This window comes from Eimeria necatrix, genomic scaffold, assembly GCF_000499385.1.
Source record: "Eimeria necatrix Houghton genomic scaffold, Enh_scaff159, whole genome shotgun sequence".
NCBI lineage: Eukaryota > Apicomplexa > Conoidasida > Eucoccidiorida > Eimeriidae > Eimeria > Eimeria necatrix.
The window spans coordinates 12,359-40,144 of record NW_013652291.1 but is presented as its reverse complement, the minus strand read 5'-3'; the positions used below and the strand labels follow the sequence as shown (position 1 = coordinate 40,144).

Genomic DNA, 27,786 nt, shown 5'->3' with positions numbered 1-27,786 from the left:
GCTTGCAGAAATAAGAGGTCGGACCGCCACCACTGGCAAATCGTGCAGCTGTTACAAATCGAGCGAAAGAAGAAGCATTGCTTGAGTGAAATAGACAGAAAATAAACAAAACTGTGCATCAGATACATCTTGAAAGCAGACTTTCTTCGCTATACCCTTTCTATTGGGTGATGGAAAGCCCGCCGGCCAACCCAAGGCCTGAACTGACTGCAGCGCAACTGTTGGAGAGTTAAGGTGAGTTTTAGACATGTCTCAGTATTTTTTAAGCCAAAGAATATTCGTATAATCTGTGATTGACTTGAGGTTGATGGGGCGCGAACATGTGAGCCGACATGTAAGAAGGCTGTGTCTGCGTAGCTGCAGTTGAACAATGTCAATAGAGCTTATGAAGTTGTCACTGATCATCTCTTCATGTGCTTGCCCACACTGATTCCTTGTTTGTTCCTTTAACATAAATGCCTGAAGAGTAACGTGGGATCGTTGAGCCGTCTCGGGAGCTGTTTCCTCTCGACCTGGCTTGGGAACTGCCGGTTGATTCGCATTGCGCCCAGGGGCTAGATACCCTCTGTACCCCCGGATTTTCCGTTCATCTGCATGTCTTACAAGGTTAGGGATAGTCCTTATGAGTCAGTAGACAAAAACGTAGAATGCTGTCGACGGATAGAACAGCAAGTCCAACTGTGGCTGAGAAGCCCGCATTTGTCCCTGCGGGGTCGGGCCTATTAGTTGATGAGACTTCATATTATCAGGAGCGCATTTTTTGAGTAGCATGTGTGACTATCTCTTTCACTGCTTGCTGCCTATAGTGCTTCCCCACCGCGAGACGGTAACGGCGCCACAGCAGACGTCGATTAACTGGCGAAACCTATCTGTTGGTTCCCGCCTCTCCTTCAAGGGCCTCATCAAGAAAAGTTCTTCTCCCTCAGAAGTTTTTGGGGCCTTCGGCAGCAGCTCGTATTGTGGGGGCGTATAGGCATAGCCTTTGTCCAGAAAGGATGAAATCTCCTCAAGGATGACTGTGCCTCAATCGTTAACGGGATGAACGGCCATTGGGGGGCTGGCGCTTCTGCCGCCTCCCCGCTGCCGAATCTCCCACCGCAGGCGCGGCAGGTGTGCGACGAAGCCCGTGCTGCGGCGGCTTGGCTTTGGGTCCAATCGGAGATCGCTGGCGCCTTCGAGCGGTTTTCGAAAGACCTCCTAGCCATTCACGGTCGGGGTCTCAATGCGGTGGCTATCCTTGACACTTGCCGTCAGAGGAATGCTACAGGAAAACCGGACAATGAGGGATCGGAGAACGTATCAGATGGAGGAGGGGCACGAGACGCCTTGAACAGTTTGTTGCTTCTTTGCTCGGAAGCTGGGGCAGAGGCCGACCGTTTCTCATCAGCTCTGAAAGCAGGCGTGGTGAAGCCTCTAGAAGATGCCTTACACGTGCTTGCCGCTGCTGCTGACTCTTCGGAATCTCCCGATGCAACAAACACCCAAATCCCGTCAGAGTTTGCGGGTAGCGGTGATGTGCAGAAAGCAGCTCGGCGGCTGCAACTCGCTGAGGAGGAGCTGACGGTGAGTTGAAGGGACTAGGGAAAGCTCACAGCATATTTCGCGTTGGCTATGTCCTGGTCAGATCATTTTAGAGGCAGTTGCTTGCCATTTTCCAGTATGGGCGTAAAGAGGAGTCTTGAAAAACACGGCTGAAATTGTACCTATTGCATGCTTTGTTCCAAATGCAGAAGGCAGAAGCAAGCTTGCAGGAGCTCCGCGCCTTGTTTGGCGAAGCTGTGAACTCATCGCTTGAGCAAAAGGCAACTCAACGCATTTGTCGTGCCTCTCGCCTAAAAGTTGCTGCCCAAGAAGCGCTTCAGCAGGCGCTTGCAGCAGAAGCAGCAAAGCGACGCCAGTGCCCTACATCATCAGCACCACGACCTTTGTAAGATAGAGCGTGCATGCTAGGTTATGAGCTTGCTTGCCGATTCTTCTGATTCTGACTACCTCTGGTGTATTTTTGAGGCCCTTCTGCTTTTGCCTGTTTGCGTTAGACCTTCTCCTCTGCTATTATACTAGTGGTTTGACTCTCTCGTTTTTTTTGGGACTGTTTCAGTGACTCTGTGGAACTCAGAGGTAGCGCGCGCCTGCTGAAGGCGGGAAACGACTGCGCGTGGGCTCAGGCAGGAGGCGTGAGCACTGAAGAGCACCACCGCCGTGTTTCTTTGGCTGTTCTCCAGTCAATGAGGGCTGCTAGCAAGGTAAGCAGTTATTATTGTGAATTTTCTTAGGTCGCATTTTATAATGTTTCGCATCATGGCAGCTTTTGTCTTCGACTTCTGAAATCTGTATCCTTTCAATATCACCACTACTGGCTACATTTCGGTTACAGGACCATTTGCTTTGCAGGAAGCGATGTCATTTCGGTTTCGCTGCGACGTAAGGGCGGTGGGGAAAATTTGTATCCCATCACGTGCATTTGTGGTCCTCGCAGGCAGCGCTGACATCCCAGCAGAGGAGCACTGGTTATGTTCTGCACTACGTGAGGGATCTGCAGCTCTTCGCCGCAGCAGAAGCCGCTGCAGCGAGTGCATCTGGCAGCTTTACTGGAGATGGTGAACAAGACATGATTGCCCCAGGGGCAGCAGAAGAGCTGATTTCGCAGCTCTACAAACAAACAAACGGGGGGCCGGATACCTCTCAGCAACGAACAAGTAGGGAGGCTGTAGAAGTGATCCTTTATTAGGGTTGCTGTCGTGGAGATTAAATCTAGATGGCAGACTGGGGAATGAAAGATACGCTGTCTCAGGTCACAGGATAGCGAAAAGGGGCTTAGCACGCTCCCGCTGTGTGAAAGGCCAGGCATATTAGCTGCGGCAGCTGTGTTTTATGCTATCATGTCTTTGCCAGCTGAAGCGACACTAAGGAATCTGTTGCTGCACCAGGAGAAGCAGTTACAGGAGACACTGAACGAGCGAGATGAACTTCGCCTCAAGAGCGAAGGGCTGCAGAAGGAGATTCGAAGCAAGCAGAAAGAGCTTGAGGAGCTGAAGAAACAACGCGAAGAGGACGCGTTGGCCGTATCGCTGTCGCCAAAGGAGCGAAGACCGAAGGTGCGGAAGCAAGTGACAATAAATCTCGGCGATTCCGATGAGGAGAACACTTGGCGGGAGACACAAAGTTTGTACCAGGGGGGGGTGCGAGGGGAGCTGCACGGGAGGGCTGAAAGGGCCTTGCAGCTCTCCGCAGTCAAAGCAGGCAGTGCCGAGGGGCCCCTTAGGGAGTCCCCTGATAACAGCCCTCCCGCTGCAGGACAGTCAAACATAAAAGAACCTATCGAAATGATTTGGGTGGATGTACAACTTAAGTATGAGGCGTTCCTGATGTCACTCCGTTCCCTTCCTCTCGCAAACATGTCTTTAGATTCGACTAAACCAGCCGACGAGCAGCGAAAAGAACAACGGTGGAGCTCACACCGCGGTGAAGCTTCTGGACTATCTTCATCGTTGGCGTCTCGACCTATTGGGGCTAGCAATGAGGCGACCGCGCATGACGTACACTGGAGAGACCCAGCCTTTGCTGCATGTCTCGCTGAGGCGATCGCGTCGGCTGCTGATGCTGCCCTACCATCATTCCTCGTCCGCTGCTGTCGCCGTGCAGCAGCTGCTGCGTCTCTTGCAAGCCCAGCAAATTCCACAGCTCCCCGCATTCACCGCACCGGCCGAATGTCAGTGCAGCAGGTGCAGGATCAAATTTTGTCTAGCCGGCGGCAGCAGCAGCAACAGCAAGAGACTACCGGCGGCATATCATCTGGTCCTTTGGAGTGGAAGGAGTCCGACCTTCAAATGCTGGCCTACGAGGTGCTTTTGCTTACTTCTTACCATTACTCGCAGTATTCAGCAGCTGCAGCCCTTCTCGTGGATGAGGAGGCGCACTTGCTGTCGTCAGGTTCTACTCAAGGCGCATCCCTCGAGGTGCAGAGCCTCTCCGGAGCCACGCCAGCAGCCACAGGGTCCCGACAAATGCGGCGACCTCGCAAATCTTTAGCCCGTGCAATGTCCCTCAGGCTAGGGGCAGCCATCGGCAGCGAAACGGAAGACCAGCAACAGGACCAGCAAACCTGTGAGGGTCATGCGGAGTTGAATGCAGTGGGGGACGCTCTGATGCAGCAGCAGCAGCATCAAGGTCCTAACGCTCCGCCTGTTTTGCTGCGGAGACCTCGGAAGTCCTTAGCACGCGCCATGTCTCTTAAGCTTGGAGGCGTTAATACAGCAAACCTGGAGACGCAACAGCAACAGCAGCAGCAGCAGCAGCAGTTACAGCAAGGGGATGGAACTGCTGGTTGCTGTGTCACTGATGCCTCAGGCTTCCTTGACTCAAATGTTGCGGCCAGTGCAGATCTGCTGGGCCCATGCCATCCGTTTTCCTTGCCGCTTGAAGAGTGGCAACGACGTATCGAGGCTGGGAATTTCCCTAAGGGTCCCTTCTCTCACCGCAGTGTAATTCCCACTCGGCAACGTCTGCAGACTGCAATTCACTGGATGTCGCCCAGCCCTCTCTTGCAGCAGTCAAATGAGAACGTGTTGGTGCAGCTTCTGCAGCTCGCTCGCGTCTCCTTCGATCTGCCAAGCTCCAGCAGCAACAAGTTACTGAGTTTGCTCACACCAATATCGAACAGCGGCTTTGGTCCAGGATGCGGCACCTGTATCCATCCTTGCGACCTGCGATATCGAGTCTTCCGACTGATGGAATCATGGCGTGTGGCCCTGTGGCCTGCAGCCTCTACGTCAAAGGCGCTACCCCGCAAGCAGCAACAACAGCAGCAGCAGCGGCAGCACCAGCGCGGAAGGTTCTTTCACGGGGCCGCTGCCGCTGCGATTGGCAAATTGGATGCTAGTCACGGCGTGAGAGGGGCTCTTCGTAGACGAGCGGGAGACTTGATGTCAGCTGGAGACAAGGAAATGGTAGAAGGCCGACGAAGCTCCGCCAAGGCCTCTGGAGACCGCAGAGGGTCGAGTCCCGGAGGTGGCCATGGCACTCAACAACGGAAGCAGCAGCTCGCAGGTGACCTTGGACCACCTGTCCTCTTGCAGCTTCCTCAAGAGAGGAGACGATCCAAACGAGGCTCTGCTTCATCTGTTGCTGCAGCAACAACAGTGGCAAGCGCAACAGCAGTCGTGCATTATCCACCAGCACCTGAGATGGAGTCACAGAATCATCAGGACCCCGTCTTTCGGTCTTTTGTTGAGCGTCAGCTCCAACTTCTTTACGCCGCCGCCCTAACCCGTTGTATCCGTCTTTTAAAGTTCTTGTTGCCTCAGGGAGGAGGGCGAGCGCCAGCAGCAGCAGCCGCTGCTGCGGGATTAGAGGGCGAAGAGGGGCTTTCTGGCTGTGATGTAGTGTACCCGTCACTCGGGTCTCCATGGCGTCCCGTGCAAGTCCAGCAGTTGTACGCCCGAGAAAAGAGTCGAAGCGATGAAGAGGCCTTTTTGTATTTCCTGCGCTCTTTGTTGCTCTGCCAAGGGGAGACCTCAGACCCTCAGACTTCTCCTCATGCCCCCGCCTTCCTCCTTTACTCTAAAGAGGAAACTGCTGCTGCGATTGCCGCAGCAGCGCAGCTGCAGTTGCTGCCCCTACGCCTGCTGTGCTGCTTCTACCACATATTTGCATACATATTTGCTCTGCAGCAACTGCACCGGCGGCAGCTTTGGGGCGATGAAGAAGCCTCTGTTGGAATAGAGGAGGTCTCTATACTCGTCACTGACTACTCTGCGGCCTCCGCAGGAACGGGAGAAGCTGAGTCCCCCCTCACTTGGGAGGTGCGGACGGAGCATCGAGACAGGGGAGGGCTACAGATCCTGCAGCTGCTGGAGCACAGCATGTCTCAGGCAGCGTCTCTAGATTCAGCTCTGCGGTGTACACTCGCAGCTAGAAGCAACAACAACCCCACTCTGAAGCGGCTCTCTACCGTAGATTTCACCGTTTCAAACGGGGGCATACAAGCATCTCCTCAGCAGCCGAGGCGGCAGCAGAGTCTGAAACCTGTTAGGAATCTTTTGGAGGTGCCTGATCCCCGTAGTGATTGCGGGGAAACGACAGAAGATTCAGACGGTGAGTCGAAGTAGTTTGGGGCCTTTAGCAGTCAGTCCATATTCGCAAGCTTACCGCAGCAAGATTGTAACCGCCCTAGATTTTTATTCTTGTCTTCCCAGGACTCCCGTTCAGGGCGGCTGTGGTACGAGAGCCTTTATGAGCGTGAAGTGGGGTGGTTCATTGTGGTGTGGTGTGTGCTGTCGACTGCAGCCAGCGGCGTCTGGGGGTCGGACGTAGAGACGGCGGGGAAGGGGAGAGGGGCTTCGACTCAGCAGGGAGAGCCAGCGGGTCCCTTGCAGGGAGCTCTGCGGTCTGCTTTCCGGAGACCCACGCTGAAGGCGTTGCGACGGAGGACGCTGCGCACTTTAGAGGGTGGTGCAGCTGCTACGGGTGCTGCAACTGCGGCTACCCGCATGCTTGACGGGGCCGAGCAGCGACAGCTCTTGTGCCTTCCGAGAGAAGTTCAGCTTTGCGCATACTGGTGCATGGACGTTCCTTTGCTGCTTTCTTTACTGCTGCTGTTGTCTCGCTGCTGCGCAGACAGCACCAGCACTAACGGCCTGCAGCTAGACGCTCCCGCGCTGGTGCAGGGGCTGCTGCTGGTGGCTCACGCGGCTCAAGTTGGGACTGACCCCACTTGCCCATCTGCAGATGAGCATGCCAGTACCAGTAACCCTGCAGTGCTGCTTCTGAAGGCAACAAGGGCAGGCAGCGGTTTCCCAGGAATATCTCTTGACTCCGTATCTCTTCTCGTTGCGGCCTGCGTATGGGCGACCAGCAGCAACTCCTCTCTGAGCTCCCATGAGGTGCAACAACAGCAGCAGCAGCAGCATTTGACGCCGCTACCAGATGGTTCGGCTGAGTTGACAGATTTGACGGTCCAAAAGCACGAAGTAGCTCAATCCTCGGCTCATACATCTCCCAACCGACCTGACTGTAGTCTCACTGCAGAGCAGCAGCAGCAGCAGCGACTGATACAGCAGTTGATGTCTGTCACCCAGAGCATCGTGCAGCCTGCTCGTGTTGAGGTTGTATCTACAGCCCTAGAGCTATTGAGCGACTTCGGAACTTTCCTTAAGAAGCCATCGGCGGGCATTGATGAGATAGCAGATGAAGTGGGATGGGTTTTTGGAAACGTCCAGGAAACAGACGATCGGGAACTAGAAACGTCTGCAGCTATCGATGCACCTGTCGCTGCTGCGGCTGTGCATGCAGAAGGTTTCCCAGGTGATTCCGTTTCAGCTTCTGGGGGCAACAGCATAGCGCCAATGTCGCCCCGGTCTGGGGCTCGGGTAGCTGGCAGCGCAACGGGGTACACGGTTGTGTTGCGGAAGCCGGACAAGGGCACAGATGGCAAACCGTCTGCAGCAGCAGGGATCGAATCCGTCTCGAGTGGATTGGATCTAATGGAGTTGTCTCGTGTGCGGGGGGAGCGGCTTTTGCTATCTCTGCGCTCTTCACTTTTAGAGAGGGATGAAGAAGGCACCGAGAAAGAAGGGGCCCTGTCTGCTCAGCCTATACCTACTTTTTCGGGTTTCTTAACGAACCGCCTGTGGCTTGGCGCGGACTGGTGGGTCGCCAGGAACAGCAGCAATAGGGGAAGAGGAGAGCAACACCGCGGTAGGGCAAAGAACAACTGTACAGAATCTTAAAACACCTGAAATAGCTCGCAGGAAGCCATGACTTTTAGTAGGAGGACAGGCTGGACAGTTGTAACAGACATTCAGTGGAAATGCAGACTTTTAGCTAGTAAGGGAGCCACTAGGTAGGACAAGCTGAACAGCTGTAGCAGACATTTAGTGGTTCTGCAGCTACTAGCATGCTTATCTATTTTCTCGCTGCTTTTAAACACGTTGCTGGTTCGTGTTATGTGGGATCTAGTGTTTGCCTCAGTATTGTTTTCGCTGCGTGTGCGTGTGCCTTCCCGACCTCAGCTCTGCGCAAAAGTCAATGGGCCTCATGTTGTTACGGTCTCTCGGCCTTGCTGCCGTCTCGTGTGGAGCTTCAGCAGCAGGAAATCGCCGCCCTTCAGTTGCTGGGATCAGATTTCTTGCTTCAGCTGCAGCAGCAGCTGCAGGACTACAGGAGACACTTCGAGCCACAGGGCCTGCATCTTGCCCTGGCATTGTGGCGTAGCGTGGTGCAGCGGCTTTTAGTGTTGCCACAGGCGCAGCAGCAGCAGCATCGAGAGATTACTGTTGGAGGGAGAGGCCAGACGGCAGGAGGGAGGTCCTGTGGTATCTGCAGCGAGGTGCCTGAGGAGTGGGTTCGGCGGACACGGGATGTCTTGCAGCGCGCAGTTGACAATGGAGCTGGCCTGCACGAGGCTAGCACTCAAGCACAGGATCGGGAAGCGGCTCCTGATAGAGAGGTGAATGAAGTCGCAGCCGATAATTCATGGGTGTGGATGCTGCACCGGCTGGTGCAGGGGCCCACGGCACTGCATGACATGTTGCGCTGTTTCGTCTACCGGTCGCTTTCCGCGGCCGCGGGTCGACTTTTGGGCCGGCACATGTTGCGTTTAGTCCAGATTGCTAACGAAGAGAAGGGAGCGTTTCGCGACGCAGCTACCAGAGACATGAACGCTGCGGAGGAGCAGGAGGCAGGAGCGGGGGAGCGTGCTACTTCAGGTGCAGAAGAGGAAGCGGAGGAGGATGAAGTCCTCAGTGCCTTGGCAAAAGGCATCGACCGTTTCCTCAGCCATATACACTCCGAACTTCTTCTCTATTCTTTCATCTTCTCCCCCCTGCTGCCTCTTCGTGGGGAGCATGCACTGCTTGTCCTCGCGGCAGCTAAATCGGTGCTGCTCAGTGTCATCTCTCTTGTTTCTCGCTGTGCCGAAAGAGCTGCTCAAAACCCAGAAAGGAGGGGACTTCCAGCCAAGGGAGGCCGCGACGTACTGGCTGCCCTCTCTGCTTTCGAACGTCTTGCAGACGAGGTATACAAAAAAAGTGTAGGACATTGATCGGGAACAGAACAAATGCATTCATCAGCCGCCTGCGCTGGGGAGACGATGAAGGAAGCTTGTCTTTGTCCCAATCTTGTTGTGCGTTCTGGTGCAGCTGTGCTATGGAGGAGTTCTCTGCGTCACCTTTCCCTCAGACAAGGAGGCTTCGCAGAGGGGTCTCGTTTCAGCTTTGGCCCCACGTTTTTTTGCCTCATTTTCCCTCCATCTTAGCGATCTGACAGATATCCTGTCTCAGGCATTCCTCAGAGACGTCTTTTTGCCTGCCAACCCTCCCCATTCTGTCTACAGCGAAAATGCCATAGACGGGTGGTGCTGCATCTACGGAGTGGTGGAAGCCGCACTCGACTCCTTTTTACCACTTCGTTGGTCTGCTGGCGTCCCATTTTTCCCCTCCCAGTGCCTGAATGTATTTCGTATGCATTCTCTGTGAATGTGTGAATGATTATGCCTTCATCTTGGCATTTTTTCGTACTTGGACTGCTTGAAGCAGGTGGACATAGCGCCCTATCTTTCCATCAGCGCTGTGCCTCTACTTTTGAATGTGTTCGATGCATTGTATTTTCCTGCCGAGTCGGTGACTACCGTCGCATTTACTGCTTTGATGTGCTGGTCACCTTGTTTTCGCAGGCTTATCCCTCGTCTGCTGCAGTTCCTCTCTGAGCTGTTCGCCTCCCTTTGCCGCAGTCTCACTGACCCATGCATCTCGCAAAACGAGGGGCCAGGGGCGTGGGGCGGCCGTCCCATGCTCCCTCTTCTGGCCCTGAGACAACTGCAGCAGTCCTGCTTTATGAGTTTAGTTGACATCCGTGGACGCAAAGCGGCGTTCGCTGAATGTCCTCTCGTTGTTCACTTTTTAGCGCTACAGCGGACATCCGAGGAACGCAGCAGGAAGCACCGCAGGAAGTCTAAAGGGTACTTCTGATGGGCACTTTTGTCAAGGGCTGCATTTTATAGTCTCTTTCTCGCAGGACACCAAATATCTTCTTCACAGTTGTTGCGTCCGTTTGTTACGCTAGTGCGCGCGTCTCTATACCACACTATATTTTGCCGTCAAATAGTTCCTAAGAGAAAGCCTCTCGATAAGACAGAGGAAATTAATGCCTTCAGCAGCAAAGTTGTAGTGACTGGTGTTGTTGCATTTGAGTGTATTTGCAGTTGGAAAGGTCGAATGACGCAACTCGTTGGTGGTTGGGAGGACGGCAACCCTCAACAGGGTTTGTCCCGTGCTGGTTCTGCGTATCTTTCAGGCGTGGAAGGTGAGGCTTTTGTTACTGCTCATGTGCACCTACCGTCACTTTTTTGGAGTCTTCACTCACGAGCGCAGAAACGCCGCTCCAGACAGTGTATCTTAGACTGCTGTAATTGTAAGATGTTCGAAGACGCTGAGTGACTTTTGTGTCTCTTTCTGGCGGTCTTGTTTTTGGTATCAGATGACAACAGCGGTGACAGCACGGACCACCAAGGGACTTCTGCCCACCAGCCGCCTAAGGGCACCACTGGACGCCCCACAGAAGACGATAAGGGCCGTAGTCGATCTGTTTTCCGTCTTCTTTTTGGACAGAACGATAGCAGGGAATCTTCGATCACGCGAGGAGGGCAAGCGCGGAGCGATGCAGATGCAGCGGGGGGCGCTTTCGCGGGTCTCCGTCCTTTTATACAGGGTTTAGATAGGCTTTGCCCAACTGTGACTCAGCTTTTAGCTGCAGTTGACACCTTGACAGACTGGGAAGCAGCGCGACAGAAAGCTGCGCTCACAGCAGGCCAGAGGCCAACCAGCGGTCTGCAACGCTGGCTAGTCCGACTTCACATCGTGGAGCTCTACCTCCAGCGTCTGCCGGGATTGCGTGAGAAGCTGGTTAACGAAGCGAAGAAGAGAATCGTCAGCCGCTGCCCTCGAGATGTTGAGGTTGTGCAGCATCTGCGAAAGCTACAAGGCCGAGGCGACAACGCAGGAATCAACGGCGTAACCCAGACTTCCTCGCGTGATCCGCTGCAACTGCTACAGCTGGAAGAATTCAAGGAGGTTAATGCTGCTGTTGACAATGCCATTGAAGCTGTTACTCAAAAATTCCAAGAAACTGCCAAAGAGCTCTGCAGGTCTGTTGCCACTGTCCTCTAAGATGAAGTAATATGAAAGGAGACAACACACATAAACAGGGGTGCGGCCTGCTCTCTAGCAACTGCTGGTGTTCTGTCTTGTTGTTTGGAGTTCTGTTGCGTATGATGTTGTTATGGCTGTGTCTTAATTGTGCGGTCTTCTTCAGCCTGGCAGCGGCCCATCTGGTATATTACGAGCTGCAGGGAGACATATTCGGGAACATGTACGCTGGAGAAGATGCGTTTTCTGGGATGACTCTTTCGCGGCTGCTACAGGCCTTTCCAAATGTGCGTCTGCATGATGACTCATGACTAGTTGACAGCGTGTCCAGATGTGGGTGACTGCTTCTGGCGTCGAGTTTTTCCATCCTTCCCACACGTTTCTTTGCTTCTTTTCAGACAGTTGAGGCTTTCTTCTGCGCAGCTCCTTTGGAATGGCAAGATGAGCTTGCGTCTGCTGTAATACGCAGTCTTGTGGAGGTGCGTTAAACGATCCCGTAGCAGTAGCTTCATCATAGGGTGCTTGTGTCCAGTTCTTTCGCATCAGTGATTATGTGTGTTTAATCATATACATACATAGTCAATGATGCATAAGGAGTAGTTGCGGCGTTGCTTTGCTTAGGCGTGGTGTTTGCTGTTGGTTGAGTGGGGATATGGAGGCCACTGCTACGAACGAGATGAGTTAGAAGTGCTCGAAGCAGATCTCGACTGTCTTCGACAGTATGTCTCCGAAAATGAGATTACTCTGGAGGTAACTGTCGAAACCGTTCTGAGTACGAACCACCGCAAGAGTAGGCCCGTGAGTAATGAGCTGTGGGTCTGCTGTGGCACCTAAGGCAACAGGTTGGATCTTGTTTGGAGCGTTGTAGGACGGAGAGGATATGCTTGACAGAGTCAGTGACTTCCTTGTAATGCTCGACGCTGACGGCAGCTGCCTTGCGGGTGCTGAGCATTTGGCAAAACAGCAGGATTCTCCGAATTATGGGCCATCCGTAGACCCGACTGAAAAGAACCGCAGAAGGTAAAAGGGGTTACGCAAGCGCCAAAATAAGACTAAAGACGGCCGAAAAACGGCACGAAACGCTATGAATTCTTTTTGCTGGGATAGCCACGTACTAAGCCACCTTACACAGGGATAAGGCGTTTTAGGCTAATACTCATTTAGTAGCGCGAAGTTGTGCGACGTTTTTGCAGCACTGTATGCCACGGCCGTCCTTCTCAGACAACAGCGATTCCAGTATCGACTGATGTTACTAAGGAGAATGAAACTCCCCCCCGCAGCAGGTACAAAGGGCACGAAGAGACCGAAGCGGGCGAGCGGAGTATGGGCAGCAGGAGGCATCGTAGCAAGTCTAAAGGCTGGGGTGGCGTAGGACGGTGGGTGCGGGGTGTTTATGGCGGCTCCTCTACCCATACACACAAGCACCATTCACGGACATCTGGCAAAGCAGCTCACGACCGTGATGATGCTGACGCCGCCAGGCCACATGAGAGCCCCCGCCGGTCTCTCCGGTTTGCCATGTAGGCCAGAGCAGTGGACTAGCTTTTGCTCTAGAAACTGAAGAATTGCAGCTTTCTAGACAGGAGTGAGCACTTGTGCGGAGCCACTTTCAAAAGATGAGATAAACAAAGGCATGTTTTTGTCCTCCAGTAGTTGGAGCCTTAAGTATTTTGGCACTCACTGAACAATTACGAAATCGCGTGCCTTGAGCCGTTTACAAAGTGCATTGCTGCATATCAGGCGCGCAAAGGCAGCTGCAACGCTTTGCTTCTTTTTTCGAGTCTCCGAGTATCGTTACGAAATGTATTCGGCTAGTTCCAATAACTTCTCTGCTAAAATGGACTGGAGCGCCATAGCGGTGGACGCGTGTGTGGTTTTCGGCCATGCCTGTTCAGCGCACATAGATCCACTGCTGCGTTGCGGAAACGCTGCGTCACTAATTGCGCACACTTTTGGTTTGTTAGTCGTTGCGATGGTGGAATGCTATGCTGGAGTCGCTAGATTTTGAGTCGTCAAACCCGGACGATTAGTGTATTTGGGATTTTCGCATAAATTTCTCGTTGGAGCTGCATGAGGAGCCACAGAACTGCGCGAGGGGAAAGTCCTGAGCTTTACCTAAACATAAACCTAAGAACAATGACAAGAGACCTGGAAGAAACAAACTGCGTTTGCTGCGTAAGTCATGTGAATGTGCTGTGCACAAACTCGCATTGTTGTGCCCTCTAAACAGAGCACTTCAGTTGTGGTTTCTTGGCACCCGGGAGCGAACAACTCGCAAGCTGCACCATTGGGGAAACGCCGTCTTCAGACGGAGCTTATCACATTTGCAACAGGAAGGAAGTGCTTGTTGAGCACTTGCAAGGAGAAAAACGACAGTAGCTTTCTGCTCGTTGCATACTGTGTCAGGGGATGTTCCTACATTTCTGACTACCTAACTTTTCACAGTCGTCCCGTCAGTTTGGTATATTGGTACAAAAGTTCATACCCCGTCGCTTTTGCGTCTTTCTTTCCTAGTCTGCCGCGTCACCTTCCGTAAAAACTAATTTGCTGCAGAAAATGCACGCTTATTGTCCTGTCCTTACGGGCTAGACAGAGGCCCACTGAAGCTTTTGATTAAGAGGACACGCAACCTACACTGGCATTGCAAGTTGCCCTTTTTGCGGGCCTTCGCAGTTGTGCGTCCGTGTGCCGCCAGCGCTGAGATGACCAAAAGGCCAAGCAGGTATAGATTAACGAAAAGAGGGGAACGGGCGCTGCTCCTGTCAAAGGCGCACAGTTATCTCTTTGGCCCTTCTGCACATCCTCGAGCGCTCTGAGCATTTTAGACCAAAACGTATGACTGCAAGGCACAGCAAGCAACGAGGTACACACATCTATTGAAGCACCAGCGTAGCTTCTGCGCCACACAGGATCTCGTTGGCAGTCAGCCGTAATTTAGCGGCTTCTCAAGCTCCAAGCTATAACTGGTAACGACCAGATGGCAAAGAACCGACAGCCACCCACCAAAATTATTGCGCATTGTGCAGGACTCGTCAGATTCGCTGTTCTGTACAACCCGTTAAGGGAATAGATGTATACGGTAGCCCCGCAATTGAGGGTTGAGTGCCTTCAACCGCGAGGTTAATAATGCAGTTACAGATACTGCACCGCGGGTGTGTGTGTTGCGCTTCAAGTAAAGATCCTAGTACGAAAATTCGCCCACTCTGCCCAACTCGTGGCTCTCTCACATCCCCCAAACCTGTTTATTCTCCGGTTTGTCTTTTGCTACCTCTCCCCTTACGCCAAGCACACTAAAAAGCAGATTGGCTGCCATCGGACTGCCATCGGAAAAGGCGAGAAACAAATCACTTCCTTGCACCAGCGCGTGTATGGAATAACAGCCAGTGCTTGTTCAACATAAGATACTATTTTGAAATAATTACTTGAAAGAATGCATGAGAACGCTGTGCAAGAATAGCCTGCCATGTAATATTCTCCAGCAGATGTCGATTAAACACGTGCAGTAATCTCCAGCATGCACTTCTTGACAACCACAGAAACGTCACATGTGGTAAGAACATGAAGCAAATAAAGTCGTTTCTGGCGCCTGGAACTTCCTGGCGCTTTTCATGCCGACAAAATGGCGGTAAACTTGGATACCAGCATGTTCTAGAAGCTAATACCGCATCGACAATATCATTTGTTGCTGCTTTTCGAAATCCCCACACTTCCAAGCGCTGTCTTAACGTCAGAAGCAGAGGCAATTTCGGCAACCAGCACACTTTTGCAGCAGTTGGTACTCCTCCAAAAGCATCGTTTGTACTTCCTTCCTAGGATCCCTTCAGCTATTTCTTTCCCCCAAAAGGAGAAACGCGCAGCGGCACAGGGCACACAAAAATATACGGCACAACAGATACTCAGAAGCAAAACCAGCAAACAACAGTTTCATACGTAACCCGTCCTGCTTCGCCAGCGCCACATTTGCTGTTTTTTTGGCAATACCTTAGCCTCTCCCACAAGACGACGACACGACTACAGTGCTAAAAGCCCCTACTACTTCATACACTGCGGCCACTTCACAGCTCCACAGCTCACTAACCCGTGAAAGCGGCGCCATAACTTTCTGCGCCCTGAGGTGCCAGGGAGCACGAGCATTACCACCGCCAGGAACGTGATGGTGAAATCTGAACAGATGATCATGAGAAAACATGTCTTAAGGCTCAATGTACGTGAAACAATGTGAAATCAAAGCAGCACTTCCCCCAGTGACTGTATGTGCACCGCAACAAGAGTGGCATGGGATGATTGCGCATAGCTCCACAGAGCGTAAGCAGAGCGCCTGGGCGCACCTCCGTACGTAAATAAGCAAATCAACATACACAGTACCATTAAAATAAGTGTTCGGGTGTCTCTCTAGAGGAACATTTCGTGCAAAAAGCTCAAGTCCCCTGTGCAGTGGAGGTGGCCCCAGCCCCTGGGGCCCCACTTGACTGACCCCTGCTTCACCTCTTTGCATTTGCTGCAACATGTCTTCCTACAGGACAAAGGCACTAGGCTCTAGCGAACAGTGAAGGCCGTCTTCAGGCGCCTTTAGCCCTTTCCAGGCCTTCCACTTCCTACACTGGAACGGCCTCTACTTCCCCACCTCTAGGGCGGCAACAGCGCTGTAGTTCACAATAAGAAACCCACTGCTTCTCCTGTTGTCTTTTTTCTTTTTATACCGTTCGATGTATCCCTTTTGAGTGGCTCTCTCAGCTCCCCGCTGCCTCAGGGATAACTCAGCGGCTCTCCCTGAATTCTTCGTCTGGATTTGTTACGGTGGCAGCAGCATTGCAGCAATATCTGTAGGGCACAAGTTTTGCCAAAAACAGACAGCTCGCTTTTGTTTTGGAAATATGTTTTGTTCTTCCGCAAAGGCGCCACAAATGAAGTAAAGTCGCCCACCATATGCAGTCACAGCCCACCTTGACGCTGCCGCCACCTAACCGCCCCCTCTGCTTCTGAGGCGTTCTCCCTGCACTTTGGAGGTTGCACGAATAGTGGGTGGTAGTATTGCGTTGCTTCTTTTGTTTTTGGTCGTCCCTGATGCTATCCACTCCTTCCTGGAGCTGAGACTGTTGGAGGGCATTCCGTGTAGCTGGGGGCCGGTGTTTGTCCTTTGCTGACTGGGGGTCAGTCGCTTGGCCACGCAGCAAACATCTGGCGGACTGCTGCTACTTGGGTCGGAGTGCATGCAACCAGGAGATGCCGGTGGAGTGTATAGACTGGCAGCGCTTTGCCTACGGGCAGACATCAGACAACAGCTCATCGCTCTCCAAACCCCCCCACAGTCGCTCGCCAGAAGATGCACAGAGAGAGGGGGAAGCAGCAGCAACGGAGTCTGCCACTCCTGCTGCTGTGAGGGACGCGAAGGAGGCGGCAGCGTCCTCTGCCCCTGCAGCGAAGGACTCTGCGCCTTCAGACCCTGCGCCCTCCTCTGCAGCAGAGGCCCCGCGCGCCGATGGCCGGCCAGCTGCTGCTGCTGCTGCTGCTGCTGCAGATGATGCTGCTGAGCCAGCAACGCCCCCCCCGCGCGGAACTTCCCTGCATGACAGAGGGGGCGGCCGCTCGGGCTGGCTTTCCTTTGGGAGCAGCAGCGGGGGCAAGCAGAGCGGGGCGAGCCGGAGTCGCCCGAGTCACGGCAGCAGCGGGAGCAAGAGCAGCAGCAGCAAGAGCAGCAGCAAGTCGGGCAGCAGTGCGAGCAAAAGGAGTTCATCTTCAGCTGCTTCAGCACAGGAGCCCGGGGAAACTCTCTCCAAGAAGCGCAAATTGCTGAAGGGGGGAGTTGCTGCGTGTGGGGCCACCAGCAGCGACGGCGAGTCATCTGCTGCAGCGCAGCAGCCCAGTGCTGCTGCTGCTGGCGAAGGGCGCCTTTCTAAGGGCGGACGGAGTGCCTGCCGCAGCACGAAGAACAGCAGCAGCAGCACCAGTGAAGGCGAGCCTTCAGACAGCGACGAGGAGTCGCTCGACGCGCTGCAGTTGTGTCTGCAGGAGTCGGAGGCCATGACCGACTTGTTGGTTGAAGAGCTGGGGGGCCCCACGGAGGAGGGCAAAACTCAAGTCCGCCAGCAAATAGGGGAGGGCCGCTGCCACTGCCGCACGTCTCTGGGCATTCCCAAGGCCCTGCAGCAGCACTGCGAGGAGGTCTGGGAACGCCTCAAAGACTACCAGAAATGCGGAGTCCACTGGCTAGTCTCCATGCACAAGGCCAACAGAAACGGCATTCTTGCAGATGAGATGGGACTTGTAAGCAGCTCCAGACCCTTCGACAGGCCCTACGCGCTCGCGCAAGCTCGAACGCCGGATCCAGTGTAGCCATAGGGGTAGACTTTCTTTGTATACTGCCACAGCTAAAGAGTATACTCGATGCCTTCGCTAGGCACAGTACAGGCCACTTGAAATGACAGCATTAGAACGTTACACCACTTGGCACTCGTGGCATTTTTTCCATACAAGATGCCTGAAATTGAAAGATATATGTAAGGCCGCTATATTGTAGAACAGATGAGACGGATTGGCCTAGTGGAGTGCTGCGTATAGCTGGTTCGTAAGGGCTTTATGCATGCTGCTGCTGCTCCTAGGGCTGTTGCGTTTTCAGGGCAAGACCGCGCAGACTTGTGTGTTTTTCAACTACGCGTATTCCAGCGGTCTCTTGTCCACCCCAACTCTCATCGCTGCGCCTGCGTCTCTCGTGGACAATTGGGTGCGAGAGCTGGAAACTTGGGCCCCTCACTTGGCTGGTCGAGTCGTGAAGTATGCGGGGAAACAGTCTGAGCGGCGCAACATTGCCCTGGAGTGTATAGACAGCTTGCAGGGTTCAACGCCGTTTCGGATGTTGGTGGCCTCTGTCAATTCGCTTTCAAACAAATGGGATGTTCAGTATCTGCGCCAGCTAAGGCCGTTCGCTTATCTTGTCGTAGACGAGGCCCACGCGCTAAAGAACAAAGATTCTCAGGTTTATAAGAACATCAACAAAATGGCTCGCTGTGAAAGGCGCATTCTGCTTACAGGGTAAGTGTAATGGGGCATGCTGCACAGTGGGTAGCTTCCACAGTTTTGTAACATGCCGGAAGCAGTCGAAAACGGCCACGGCGTAACCACGTAGGACTCTGTGGACACTTGCCACTGCGTTTGACTTCGTTGATATGCTATGTTTTGTTGTCTTTTTGAGCAGCTCACCTATTCAGAATCGAACTGGAGAGCTGCGCAATTTGCTGCTTTTCCTGATGCCTGCGGTGTTCGATTCTGAGTCCCTCGACTTAGCCCTCACCGCCTTCGAGCGGCAAGCACAGCGCCAACGCGCTTGCGAGGCAAAGGCGAAACTCAAGGCCAACAAGGCGCAGCAGGCGGGAGACAAGCAAAAAGGACGGCAGGAACAGCTGCAGCCAGAGCAGCAACAGAAAGCGGAGCCTCCCCCTGCAGCCGCAGAGGCCGAGGGAAACAGTGGCAGCAATAGCAGCAACTGCAGCAGCAGTGCCGGAAGCGGCCAAGAGCAGCAAAAGCAGCCGAGGGAAACTACGGATACACCTGAAGAAGAGAACAACGACAATGCGAATGACAAAAGCTTCTTAAGCCGCGCCTTTGCGACTTTGGCTTCTCGGGGGGCTAAGCGGAGCGAAGTCGGGAGACTGCCTGCCGACGTGACTTGCCTGCAGAGGGTGCTGTCGCCATTTATTTTGCGTCGACTTAAGAGTGAAGTGATGCAAGAACTTCCAAGAAAGACAAACATAGTCTTGCGGTGCGAGCTCGAAGGGTCCCAGAAAACCCTCTACCTGCGGGAAGTTCGGCAGCATGAGTCCGACCTTGCCCTCTCCCTCAGGCGGCTCACTCAATCGTTTGCCCTTGACGGCGACGCAGACCAGAGCACAAGCAGCGCCCGCAGCGGCACTGGCACTGCAGCGCAGAAGGGAGACACGGGCTCCAGCGGCCAGCAGGCAAATGAGGGAGATTCCAAAGAACCTGGTGAGTGTCAAAGAGACCTGGGGCCCATCATTGTGGCATCTGTTTCCTCAGAGCTCTAGTTCGTGGACTCGAGGGCCTACGGCTCAAACGGTAGAGGACGCAGCAACCGCCAGTCGTCTGCGTATAGATGTGGCGACACTGTTTGCCTGGGGAAATGGAGCAAACGTCGGTATCTGCGTGGGTCTGTATGTATTTGTATGTCATGCCTGTTGCACAGATGCGTTTGTTTGTATTTGTTGTTCAAGATTGGTGCGCAGATGTCAACACGTACACTTGCGTCTTTTTTCCGGTTTCTGCACAGAAGCGGGCGGGAAACGCTTTGTGAGCAGCCTCCTGTTCCGTTTGCGGCGTATATGCAATCATTCGCTCTTGATGCAGGGACGGTACACTTCAGAGCAGAAAGACGTGAGTAATTAGTTTGCATGAGTTGTTTCTTGTTTGCTTCAGCAGAGGCACGAAGGCGGCCGCTGCTATCTGTTCTGTGCGAATTCACTTTGTATTGCTGTGTTCTCCATGTGAACTTGTTTCTTCCAGCGTCTTCCGATGTATTGGTCTGTCTTCTAGTAACTTTAAGGGTGGCTCATTCTGCCAGACTACCGCATCAAGACTGGTGTATCTCCTTTAGCTTGTAGTGTGTGACTGTTGTGGTCTCGCTGTGTGTAGCGCATGGCGCGTCATTACGCCTATCATGTGGACGGGTTCAAAGGAAATCCTATCGAGAAGATCCGCGCAGAATTTGACAAGTGGAGCGACTATGAAATACACCAAGTAGGCAATTTAAGCCGCCTTCATGAAGAGATAGCTCCGATGCTGCCTCAGCTCTTGAGGTCGAGAATTGCTCCTTCCTTTGTCGGGTTTGTATCGCTTCAAGGAGCCATACTTTGCTCATGGGGCCACTCCGTTCCTGGCTTTCGTTTGTGTTTATAAGCGGCTTAGCTTAAGTGCTGGCAAAGGGCCACCTTAACAGAGTAACGTAGAGAGGAGCAGCAGTGTATTCTGTGTGGCATTGTGTGGACCTTGTTTTTAGGGCGTTCGCTTGCTAGCCGAACAGGGAGACATGAAGCTTGCCGACCTTGCACTGCCTGCGGAGGCATTCCTTGAAAGCACGAAACTAAGGTTTGTCAGCAGAGCCAGACTGCTGCCACAGTGGAGGTGTGAAGCCTTGCAGCACGTCGTCGTCCTTGGCTTGTCTGTTAATGTCTTTTTTGCACGGCGCGTAGTTGACGCATTTTGCTGTTTTGAGTGTGTTTTATGTGTGTTCAGAAAGGCCTTTGAACTTCTGAAGGAAGTGCAAAACAAGGGAGAGAAAGCTTTGGTGTTCAGCCAATTTACAACTTTCTTAGACGTTGTGGAGGAGGCGCTGCAGCTGCACATGCCGACTTTGCGATTCTGTAGACTGGACGGCTCCACCGTGGTGGAAGAGCGGCAGCGACTTGTTGACGGATTTAATCAGACTGAAGAATGCACTGCTTTTCTCTTATCTACCAAGGCAGGCGGACAAGGCCTTAACCTCACTGCAGCGCGCACAGTCATTCTTCTAGATCAGGTCAGTAATGTAATTTAGGGATGCGCGATGTGAAGCTTAGTCTGGCTTAACTCCGCCTTCTGGGGATGCATCGTGTTGTTCGTCATAAGTGGCACAAGGAAAACACTTAGCTGTAGGCTTCGTAGCCTACGCTAGCCAGTATCGAAGGGCTGGGCGAGACGTACTATCACCTATGTTGCGCCTCGAAATCATGACTTCATCCTAAACTAATTTTGTTTTGCTCTTCCAGCTCTGTCGTTGGGTCAAGGAGGTTCCAAAGTTCAGCTTATGGCTTATGGCATTCTGTGATTTCGCTATTCGAACACCGTGCATGAGCGGCGGAAACCATTCTTCGTTTCACAAAACAAGTTGGGGTCATTTTGCTATGGTGCGATGTATTCAGGACTGGAATCCGCAGAACGACCGACAGGCTGAAGACCGAGTGCACCGCCTGGGCCAAACTCACGAAGTGACAGTTTATCGCCTTTGCTGTCGAGGCACAGTGGAAGAGTCTATTCTCAAGGTTCGGCTTGAAAAATTGGGCATTCATGCCTCTGTTGCTCACGACTATGTTTTTGCGGGAAGCTTTACCTTTAGCATCTTCAGCGTAGTTCTTGGCGTTACAGTGCCGATGGAGCATATTGCACATGGCTAGATTCAGTATATGGATAGAAATGAAGCACAAGCCCTCACATTCTTGCCATGAGAAGTTAGTTTGAATGAGCTGAGTTGCATGTTCTCTCTTTCATGTGCTGCATGATATTCAGTGCTGCCAGCGAAAGCTGGATCTGGACAGCGCCTTCGGAGGCAACTCGGAAGTTCTTCAAGCAGCAATATTGCGAGTAAGGCGTTTAGTGCACTCGTTCAAGCCTTTAAGTTTGTATTGCCGCTTTGTCTTGTTTCCTTGCAACATGAATACGTCACCTGTGTTTTTCTTATTTACAGGATTCACTCGAGAATGGTGGCGTTGATGGAATGGAACCGCTGATGCACCTGAGTCCACCCGGCACCAAGAGTTCGTCTCCGTAGTCCTGTTGACGGCCTGGCCTGTACTTTGTCCTTAGTGGTGGCGGCACTAGATTTGTTAAGATAACTTGTGCAGCCGCTTGTTTGTTGAGCCGCGGGGTCTATGGGCTACGCCGTAGCACAACAGTGAATTGCGAAAGACTGTACAGGATATCACGACCGTCTATGCACTTCATCATGAGGCATAGAAATAGCAGCTATGCAGATTTGCTTTTGGGAGCTACGTGGTCCCCAGCTCGCTTCCTCTCTTAATGTTGCTATCGTATGTGCGATGCACGCCAACTATTCCTCCTTCATTTCGTATTTTTTAGTCCGCATTTACGGAGACGTCGACGTGGGCAGTGCGCAAAACCTGAAATGACTCTAGGTCTACTGAGCAGTCTACGCCCTGCCCCTTGTGGAAGTCAACCTAACCTATTGCTGCTGTACAGGATACCGCGTTTCGAAACGTTACAGAATAGGGGGCATCCAATCGGGCTCCTCCTGAGTGGAACTGACATCTTACAACTTGTTTTCCTAGCAGAGTTGGCCCCTGAAATACTACAGTACTCAAAACAGTGGCCCGTTGAGTAGGTGTGTTTGAGGCGTGGCGGGTGACGGTGCGTAAGAGGCGAAGAAACAAAGCGAATATTGCGGCCCGCCTTGTTTAGTATTATAGCGGTGGCATTTCTGGCGTCGCTCCGTGCGAGCTGGGTTTTACCATTTGCGGGGACATCTTGCCGGGCCCCACAAGGCGCTGAGGTTCAGCCACGTGTATCCTTTAGCTGCCTAACGCTGTGTGGGATGCTACGGATGTGTCTTTTTAATATTGGAGAGGTCTTCAGTTAGGGTCTTTAGCGAGACTCAATCTGGGGAGGTCTTGGTTGTAGTGCTTGTGGGAGCCGCTGGGGAGGAGCCCCCGTTCTTGAATAGTTCGCTGTGAAGTGGCGAAATGAGCCATATAAGTTAGGTAAAAATCTTGAGGTGGGCTTACTATACTATGAGACAAAACTACTTGGGTTTTAAAGATACCGAAATGTCGTGGTTCGGTGTTTCATGTGCAAAGAAGACAAGGATAAGCAGCTGTGCCGACCAGCAAGAATCGCTCGTGCAAATTGAAGAAAGGACAGGAAACTCTATATAGATGATAAAACAGTGTAGTCTGGCTTGGAAACACGCGATTCGTATCCATTATTGGAAAGAATGACAGTAGCAGGTGTGAACAGTCCCGCACGTCGCCAAATCCCCACAGAAGTACCGATCAAGCCCAGCAATATAAGAAAAATTACAGGAAAAATGGTTTTGTTCACACTATTACTAGCAAGGGCGAATGCGTATTCTTCCTCGCCCGTAGTCAAGCAGTGGCCCATCAAGGCCGCTCTCGCCACCTGATGGTCAGGGAGCGTGTGTGTGGGGGGGGTTTGCCGAGGGCAAGAACGTCGCCCTGAACACATATTTCAAGCAGCTTTTCAAGACGGCTTCATACTTTGCATTTGTTTAATGTACTTCAAGGCATGGGAAGGCTAGATCAGGGCCACGGTCCACCGTGCGGTCAGGAAGACACCGACCACTTGCAAACCATTTTGACCGGCATTGCACATTTTCGCGTTCAGGGCCGGCTGATGCCTGCTTTCATGTTTTAACATTTCCTTTTGATTTATACAGAATATTTTTTGCTTTGCTGCTGTTTTTCATTTGGAAGCAGAACTGACTTAGTGCGGCCGACAGGTCTCGTCGTTCCCATGAGAATCTCCCAACTTCGCTTTCTTTCGCGGCTTGCCCGCTTCGAGCCTTTATGCTTTCTAGCTTTTCTTATAGTAGCTTTCCCCGTGCAATCCCTCAGTCGTAATTTATTTGCGCCGTCGGGCGTTTATACTGAGGCAGACGAAGTTCTTGATCTAAGCGTGAAAGAAGAAGTCGCGGAAGGGCCGCTGGTCCAAGAGCTAGAAGAAAATGAAAGCCCATTGCACTGGTCTCTTTTTACTGGTTTCGAAACTTCACAAACGTCTCAAGTTAATGGGAGTAGAGGAGATGGGTTCTTAGGATGGTTTCTTTCATCTTGGGCGGGTGAGTTTCAGATTGACACGGAGCTCCTCTAATCCTGAATATAAAATAGCCCAAGCAGTACTAAATCAAAAAAGCAAGCAATAAGCGTGTATGCATCCAAGATACCACCCCTAAGAGCCTTAGAAAACTTCATTCTGCACAGTGAGGCAAAAATAGGCCCAGCAGGGCGGGGTTGTACTGCGATATTCGTTATGTTATGTGTGACACATTGCCCAGCCGGGACTTGCGAGAATGGGGTACTGACAAATCAGGCTATCACAGACTGCGCCAAAGATGCTGCAGCTTCCTCCGCTTACAAGCATGGCAAACGCTACTACGCGGTAGACGGCTGTTGGCTGAAGTCTGCAAAGCAACGCACAGCACAGCCTACTGCCACGCAGACTAAAGAAGAACAAGTTATTCAGACTAATGACAGTCTTTTTCCTGGCGGTGTTGCGAGAACTGCGGCTTTGGTACATCTGCGAGGACTTCTATTCGGTCTCGGTCTCACTGTATCAGCAGAAAGTTGTCCTGAACACGAGCCGAACACATACGGGTTAGCCTTTTTTCCCTTCCGCTATACATATTACACAAGATAAATTAAATATTCATTAAATTTCCTATACACACACGGACTCATAGCTTCCCACAAGTAATCCTTAATTTCACTGCCACTGATAGTGGACGAATTTTCCGACATCTACATAGCTCAGCACTCTACCAGAAAGCCACCGAGCATTTTTCTCCGTTTTGGTGTTTTTCTTTCAAAAACGATGCGTATAAGCAGTATTGTCACGCTAGTTAAAGCAGTGCAGTCAGTAGTCTCCATCACACATTTTGCCGTCTGCAGTGCGATGGCGTGTGCACCTCAATGCACATTTTAATCCTTTTACCTTCACTCTTGACGGTTCATGTTGTTTTGCCTGCAAAGAATGCCCTTGAGTGCTGCGTGTCTCTGTATGTATGATGCTATTAGGCTCCCATTACTTATTGGTACACCATGCATTAATATTTTGACCGCAGTGCTTGATACATGAGCTACTTGTTAGTAATGCGTCATTGACTGAGTAACTAACTTAGATACCGCCATTCTTTCTGCTTTCGTTGAAATGTGAGGGTTTGCTTTTTGCCTTTGAAACGCAGGATCGAGGCTTCGGATATCGTGCGTGCAGCTACTAGCTGGGGCGTCGACTTCCTGAAGGCAAGTGCATTCGCTAATTCGTGTGGTGAAGACACCCCACTTGCGATTGGCTAACCTAGTACTAACGTGCTTTTGACGCCTGCACCAAGCACCAAGCAGTACCTGATCTATCTCGAGCGCGGGATTCCTTCACTTTAGGAAGTTCAGTAAAAGGCCTTTTTTTTCCTGTCATTCCGAGCTTGGTGTAAAAGCAACATGCAGAAGTTCGTCTAGTTTGTTTCATACCTGAAACTGCATGAACAGTGGCTGCGTGCGTCCGCTGCAGCTGAACTCGTGCGCCAGCAGCACTCCGCAGGCTCTCTTAGAGTTTAGAGAGTGGAGAAAAGCGGTGAATTCCCAGAGGGCGCCTCTTTTGCTGCTTTGCTCATGGACAAGGCAATCTTCCAATAGTGAAGAGTGAGATGCAATGAAAAAACGGATTGACCTCAGTATTAAGTCAATGCAAGCTCAACGCATCTGTTGCTAACCATTTTGCAACTGTAAAACCTAATCCACAAATTAGGCTGTGGCTAGAGCCGGAGCTGAAAACCAAAATTAGGGGTGTGAAAGCCACTCTAAAAATTGTCCAGTGTGCTGCTCGCAAGGCGCTTGAAATGTACATGACTCTTTGCCTTCTCTTTCTGCTGCAGTGACGAAGACTTTGAGGACTTCCATTTATTGTGCGACGAGTTCATAGATAACGGAAGAGCAGTTAAGGGCGGGTCACAGTTAGCGGCTGAGCTGGACTCGTGGCTACTTGCACAGCCCCACGGTGAAGATGCCAGCTGGAGAGGCAGTCCTAAACTCCAGAGGAGGTGGTCGGACCCGTCATCGGAGGCACAGCTAAAGACAAATCTAGCAGTGGCTGTGAGCGGGAGCCACCGTACAGAGAGGTCTCAGCTATATTGGATGAAGCGTTGAATGCAACAAGGCACATCAAATGCAAAGAGAGACAGGGCAGTTCTGAATGCTTGCCGCCCGCAGCATTTTCTGTTGTCTCGATACCTTTGTGATACAAGGTGACACCGTTTCCTGCCTCAGGCTGTCCTTGGCTCTCGTGCCTCCGTCCAAGCCTCTAGTGTCGCTGACTTTAAGATGCAAAGTGGGTAAATGCGTGGACAGTCAGATAGGGATCGCTCTGCGCATCTGTGCTGTATATGTCTCATCAGTTCCTGTTTCTCCGCCCTACAGTGCTTCAAGAGCTTAGTTGCCTCTGCATAGACACTGTTCTTGTCCTGCTTACTCGTATATGCCTCAGCCAGACTGCTGGAGGACAAAGTGCTGCTGGCGGCTTTTGCAGATCCGATGAGGGGAAAAGGTTCGTCACCACACTTCATGCACCAAATGGGTTCAGCGTGTATTCATGCCTTACGGGCCTTTCACTGTCCTATTCCTTTAGTCTGGTTCAGTTAATTGATTGGCTGCGATAGTAAGCCAGAGACAGAACCACAAAAGATGACAAGGACAAGTTTTTCATATCTGCCTCTGTACAGTCCGCCGTATCTCCGCCGCCGACGGCGTTTCCGTGCTGTCTCGGCAGTTGGCAGATGGCGACCACGTGATAGCTCTTCTAAATTGGAGGAGTGAGCCCTTTTCTATCAAAGCATCGCATGCGGATATAATGAATTGGTGCAACCTGCACAAGCCCGTGCCCTTCAAGATATCGCAGGCCTGGGAAACCCAGCAGCGTCGGCTTGCCAAAGATGACAAGCAAACGCTGACCTATACGCTGCAGCAGCTGGGGGCAGTGCTGCTGCAGGTAGAACTGACTGATGATCTGTAAGTTGCGAGCTGCATCGCATTTCTTTGTGTTGCTTCTGTCGGTACAGCCGGACACAACAGGAAGAGACAGATATCCTGTACGTTTTAAGCCCTCCCCTTTGGGCAACTACGAAGCCAGGAGCTGCTTGTCTCGTGTTTATGTTCCTTTCACTTTTGCTGCAGAGCTGAAAATGAAGAGGTTTCGCTAATGTTTAACCCCCACATTTTCCAGGAAGGCAGCAACGAAAGCAGCAGCACTGGGGGCCTGCTTACAGTGGATGTGCTGCACAAGCGCGGATCTGCACCCCTGTTCACTGGGGGCAGCCGTCTGCTGCACAGAGGAAACCCAGGAGAGATAAAGAGTGTCGATGGACTTGAGGGCGGGTTCGGGAGAATAACAGGAAATGAAGAAAAAAATAATGGGCTCTTTGATTCTGCGTTTAAAACCGTATTTGGGCTGCTGCTGCCAGTGGTTCTCGCGTCGGCTCTGGGTGGCAGCGCGACCGCAGCAGCAGATACGGATGTGGGAAAACAACAGTGGTCCCACCACGAAGGCCACCACCACAAGCACCACAAAAAGAGGCATCACTATCACCACCCATATGGCAAACATAGCCACGAAGAGCCGCAGCAGCAAAGCGGGGAGCCGAACATTCCGCACACGCAGGCACACGCGCAGCCTCACGAATCTTCTGTCTCAAAGGAAGGCTCAAGCACAGGCCTTCGGCACCCCAAAGCAGATGAACTCGCGAACAGCAGCAGCAGCAGCAGCAGCAACGGCACGAATAATACCAGAAGTGCTGGCGGTGCCTGGCTGCTTCTGTGTGGAATGGCTGTGTTGGTGTGCATGGGCATTGTAGCGGCCTGGAGAGCTCTGTTGATTAGGAAGCTACGCAAGAAGAATTTGGGAAAAGAAAGAGACACAGAGAGTCTGGTGGAGAGGCCCCATGCACAGTAAAATACGTTGAGAACGGCGACAGCACCAATCGCAGTAGCGACTGCCAGCAGATCTTGTGCTGCTCCGAAGCGAAGACTTCTCTGAAGGCCTTTGTCTATCCTCCACTTCTAAGGCAGCTCTAATCGTGAGATGGACTCAGCCGGAAGAAAATCTCTGCTTCCCTCTCCAGTACAGCTATCTGCTCGTGTCT

At 52.3% G+C, this 27,786-nt stretch overlaps 4 protein-coding genes across 4 annotated transcripts; all 4 read left to right on the top strand.

Annotated features, from left to right (window-relative positions):
- Window positions 1-1,038: 1,038 nt before the first annotated feature.
- Window positions 1,039-12,665, top strand: ENH_00017880 (hypothetical protein, conserved; the record flags this gene model as incomplete). Its single annotated transcript, XM_013579293.1, has 16 exons — window positions 1,039-1,563; window positions 1,731-1,927; window positions 2,099-2,243; window positions 2,477-2,696; window positions 2,893-6,093; window positions 6,286-7,695; window positions 8,010-9,013; window positions 9,138-9,409; window positions 9,671-9,955; window positions 10,199-10,299; window positions 10,474-11,140; window positions 11,308-11,428; window positions 11,540-11,620; window positions 11,763-11,891; window positions 12,010-12,161; window positions 12,335-12,665. The coding sequence occupies 16 exons, from the start codon at window positions 1,039-1,041 to the stop codon at window positions 12,663-12,665; spliced, it is 8,841 nt and encodes a 2,946-aa protein (XP_013434747.1).
- Window positions 12,666-16,364: 3,699 nt separating this feature from the next.
- Window positions 16,365-25,798, top strand: ENH_00017870 (SNF2 family helicase, putative; the record flags this gene model as incomplete). The annotated part of the gene is made up of 11 exons (XM_013579292.1): window positions 16,365-17,405; window positions 17,758-18,170; window positions 18,334-19,121; window positions 19,423-19,526; window positions 19,785-19,889; window positions 20,149-20,237; window positions 20,385-20,667; window positions 21,050-21,169; window positions 21,414-21,488; window positions 25,164-25,294; window positions 25,528-25,798. The coding sequence occupies 11 exons, from the start codon at window positions 16,365-16,367 to the stop codon at window positions 25,796-25,798; spliced, it is 3,420 nt and encodes a 1,139-aa protein (XP_013434746.1).
- Window positions 25,799-26,332: 534 nt separating this feature from the next.
- ENH_00017860 (alpha-galactosidase A, putative) lies at window positions 26,333-26,660 on the top strand (the record flags this gene model as incomplete). The annotated part of the gene is given in 2 exon segments (XM_013579291.1): window positions 26,333-26,461; window positions 26,466-26,660. Coding segments are annotated over 2 exon segments (324 nt in total).
- A 186-nt stretch (window positions 26,661-26,846) lies between these two features.
- Window positions 26,847-27,596, top strand: ENH_00017850 (hypothetical protein, conserved; the record flags this gene model as incomplete). The annotated part of the gene is made up of 1 exon (XM_013579290.1): window positions 26,847-27,596. One exon carries the CDS (start codon window positions 26,847-26,849, stop codon window positions 27,594-27,596), a length of 750 nt encoding a protein of 249 aa, XP_013434744.1.
- Between the last annotated feature and the right edge of the window lie 190 nt (window positions 27,597-27,786).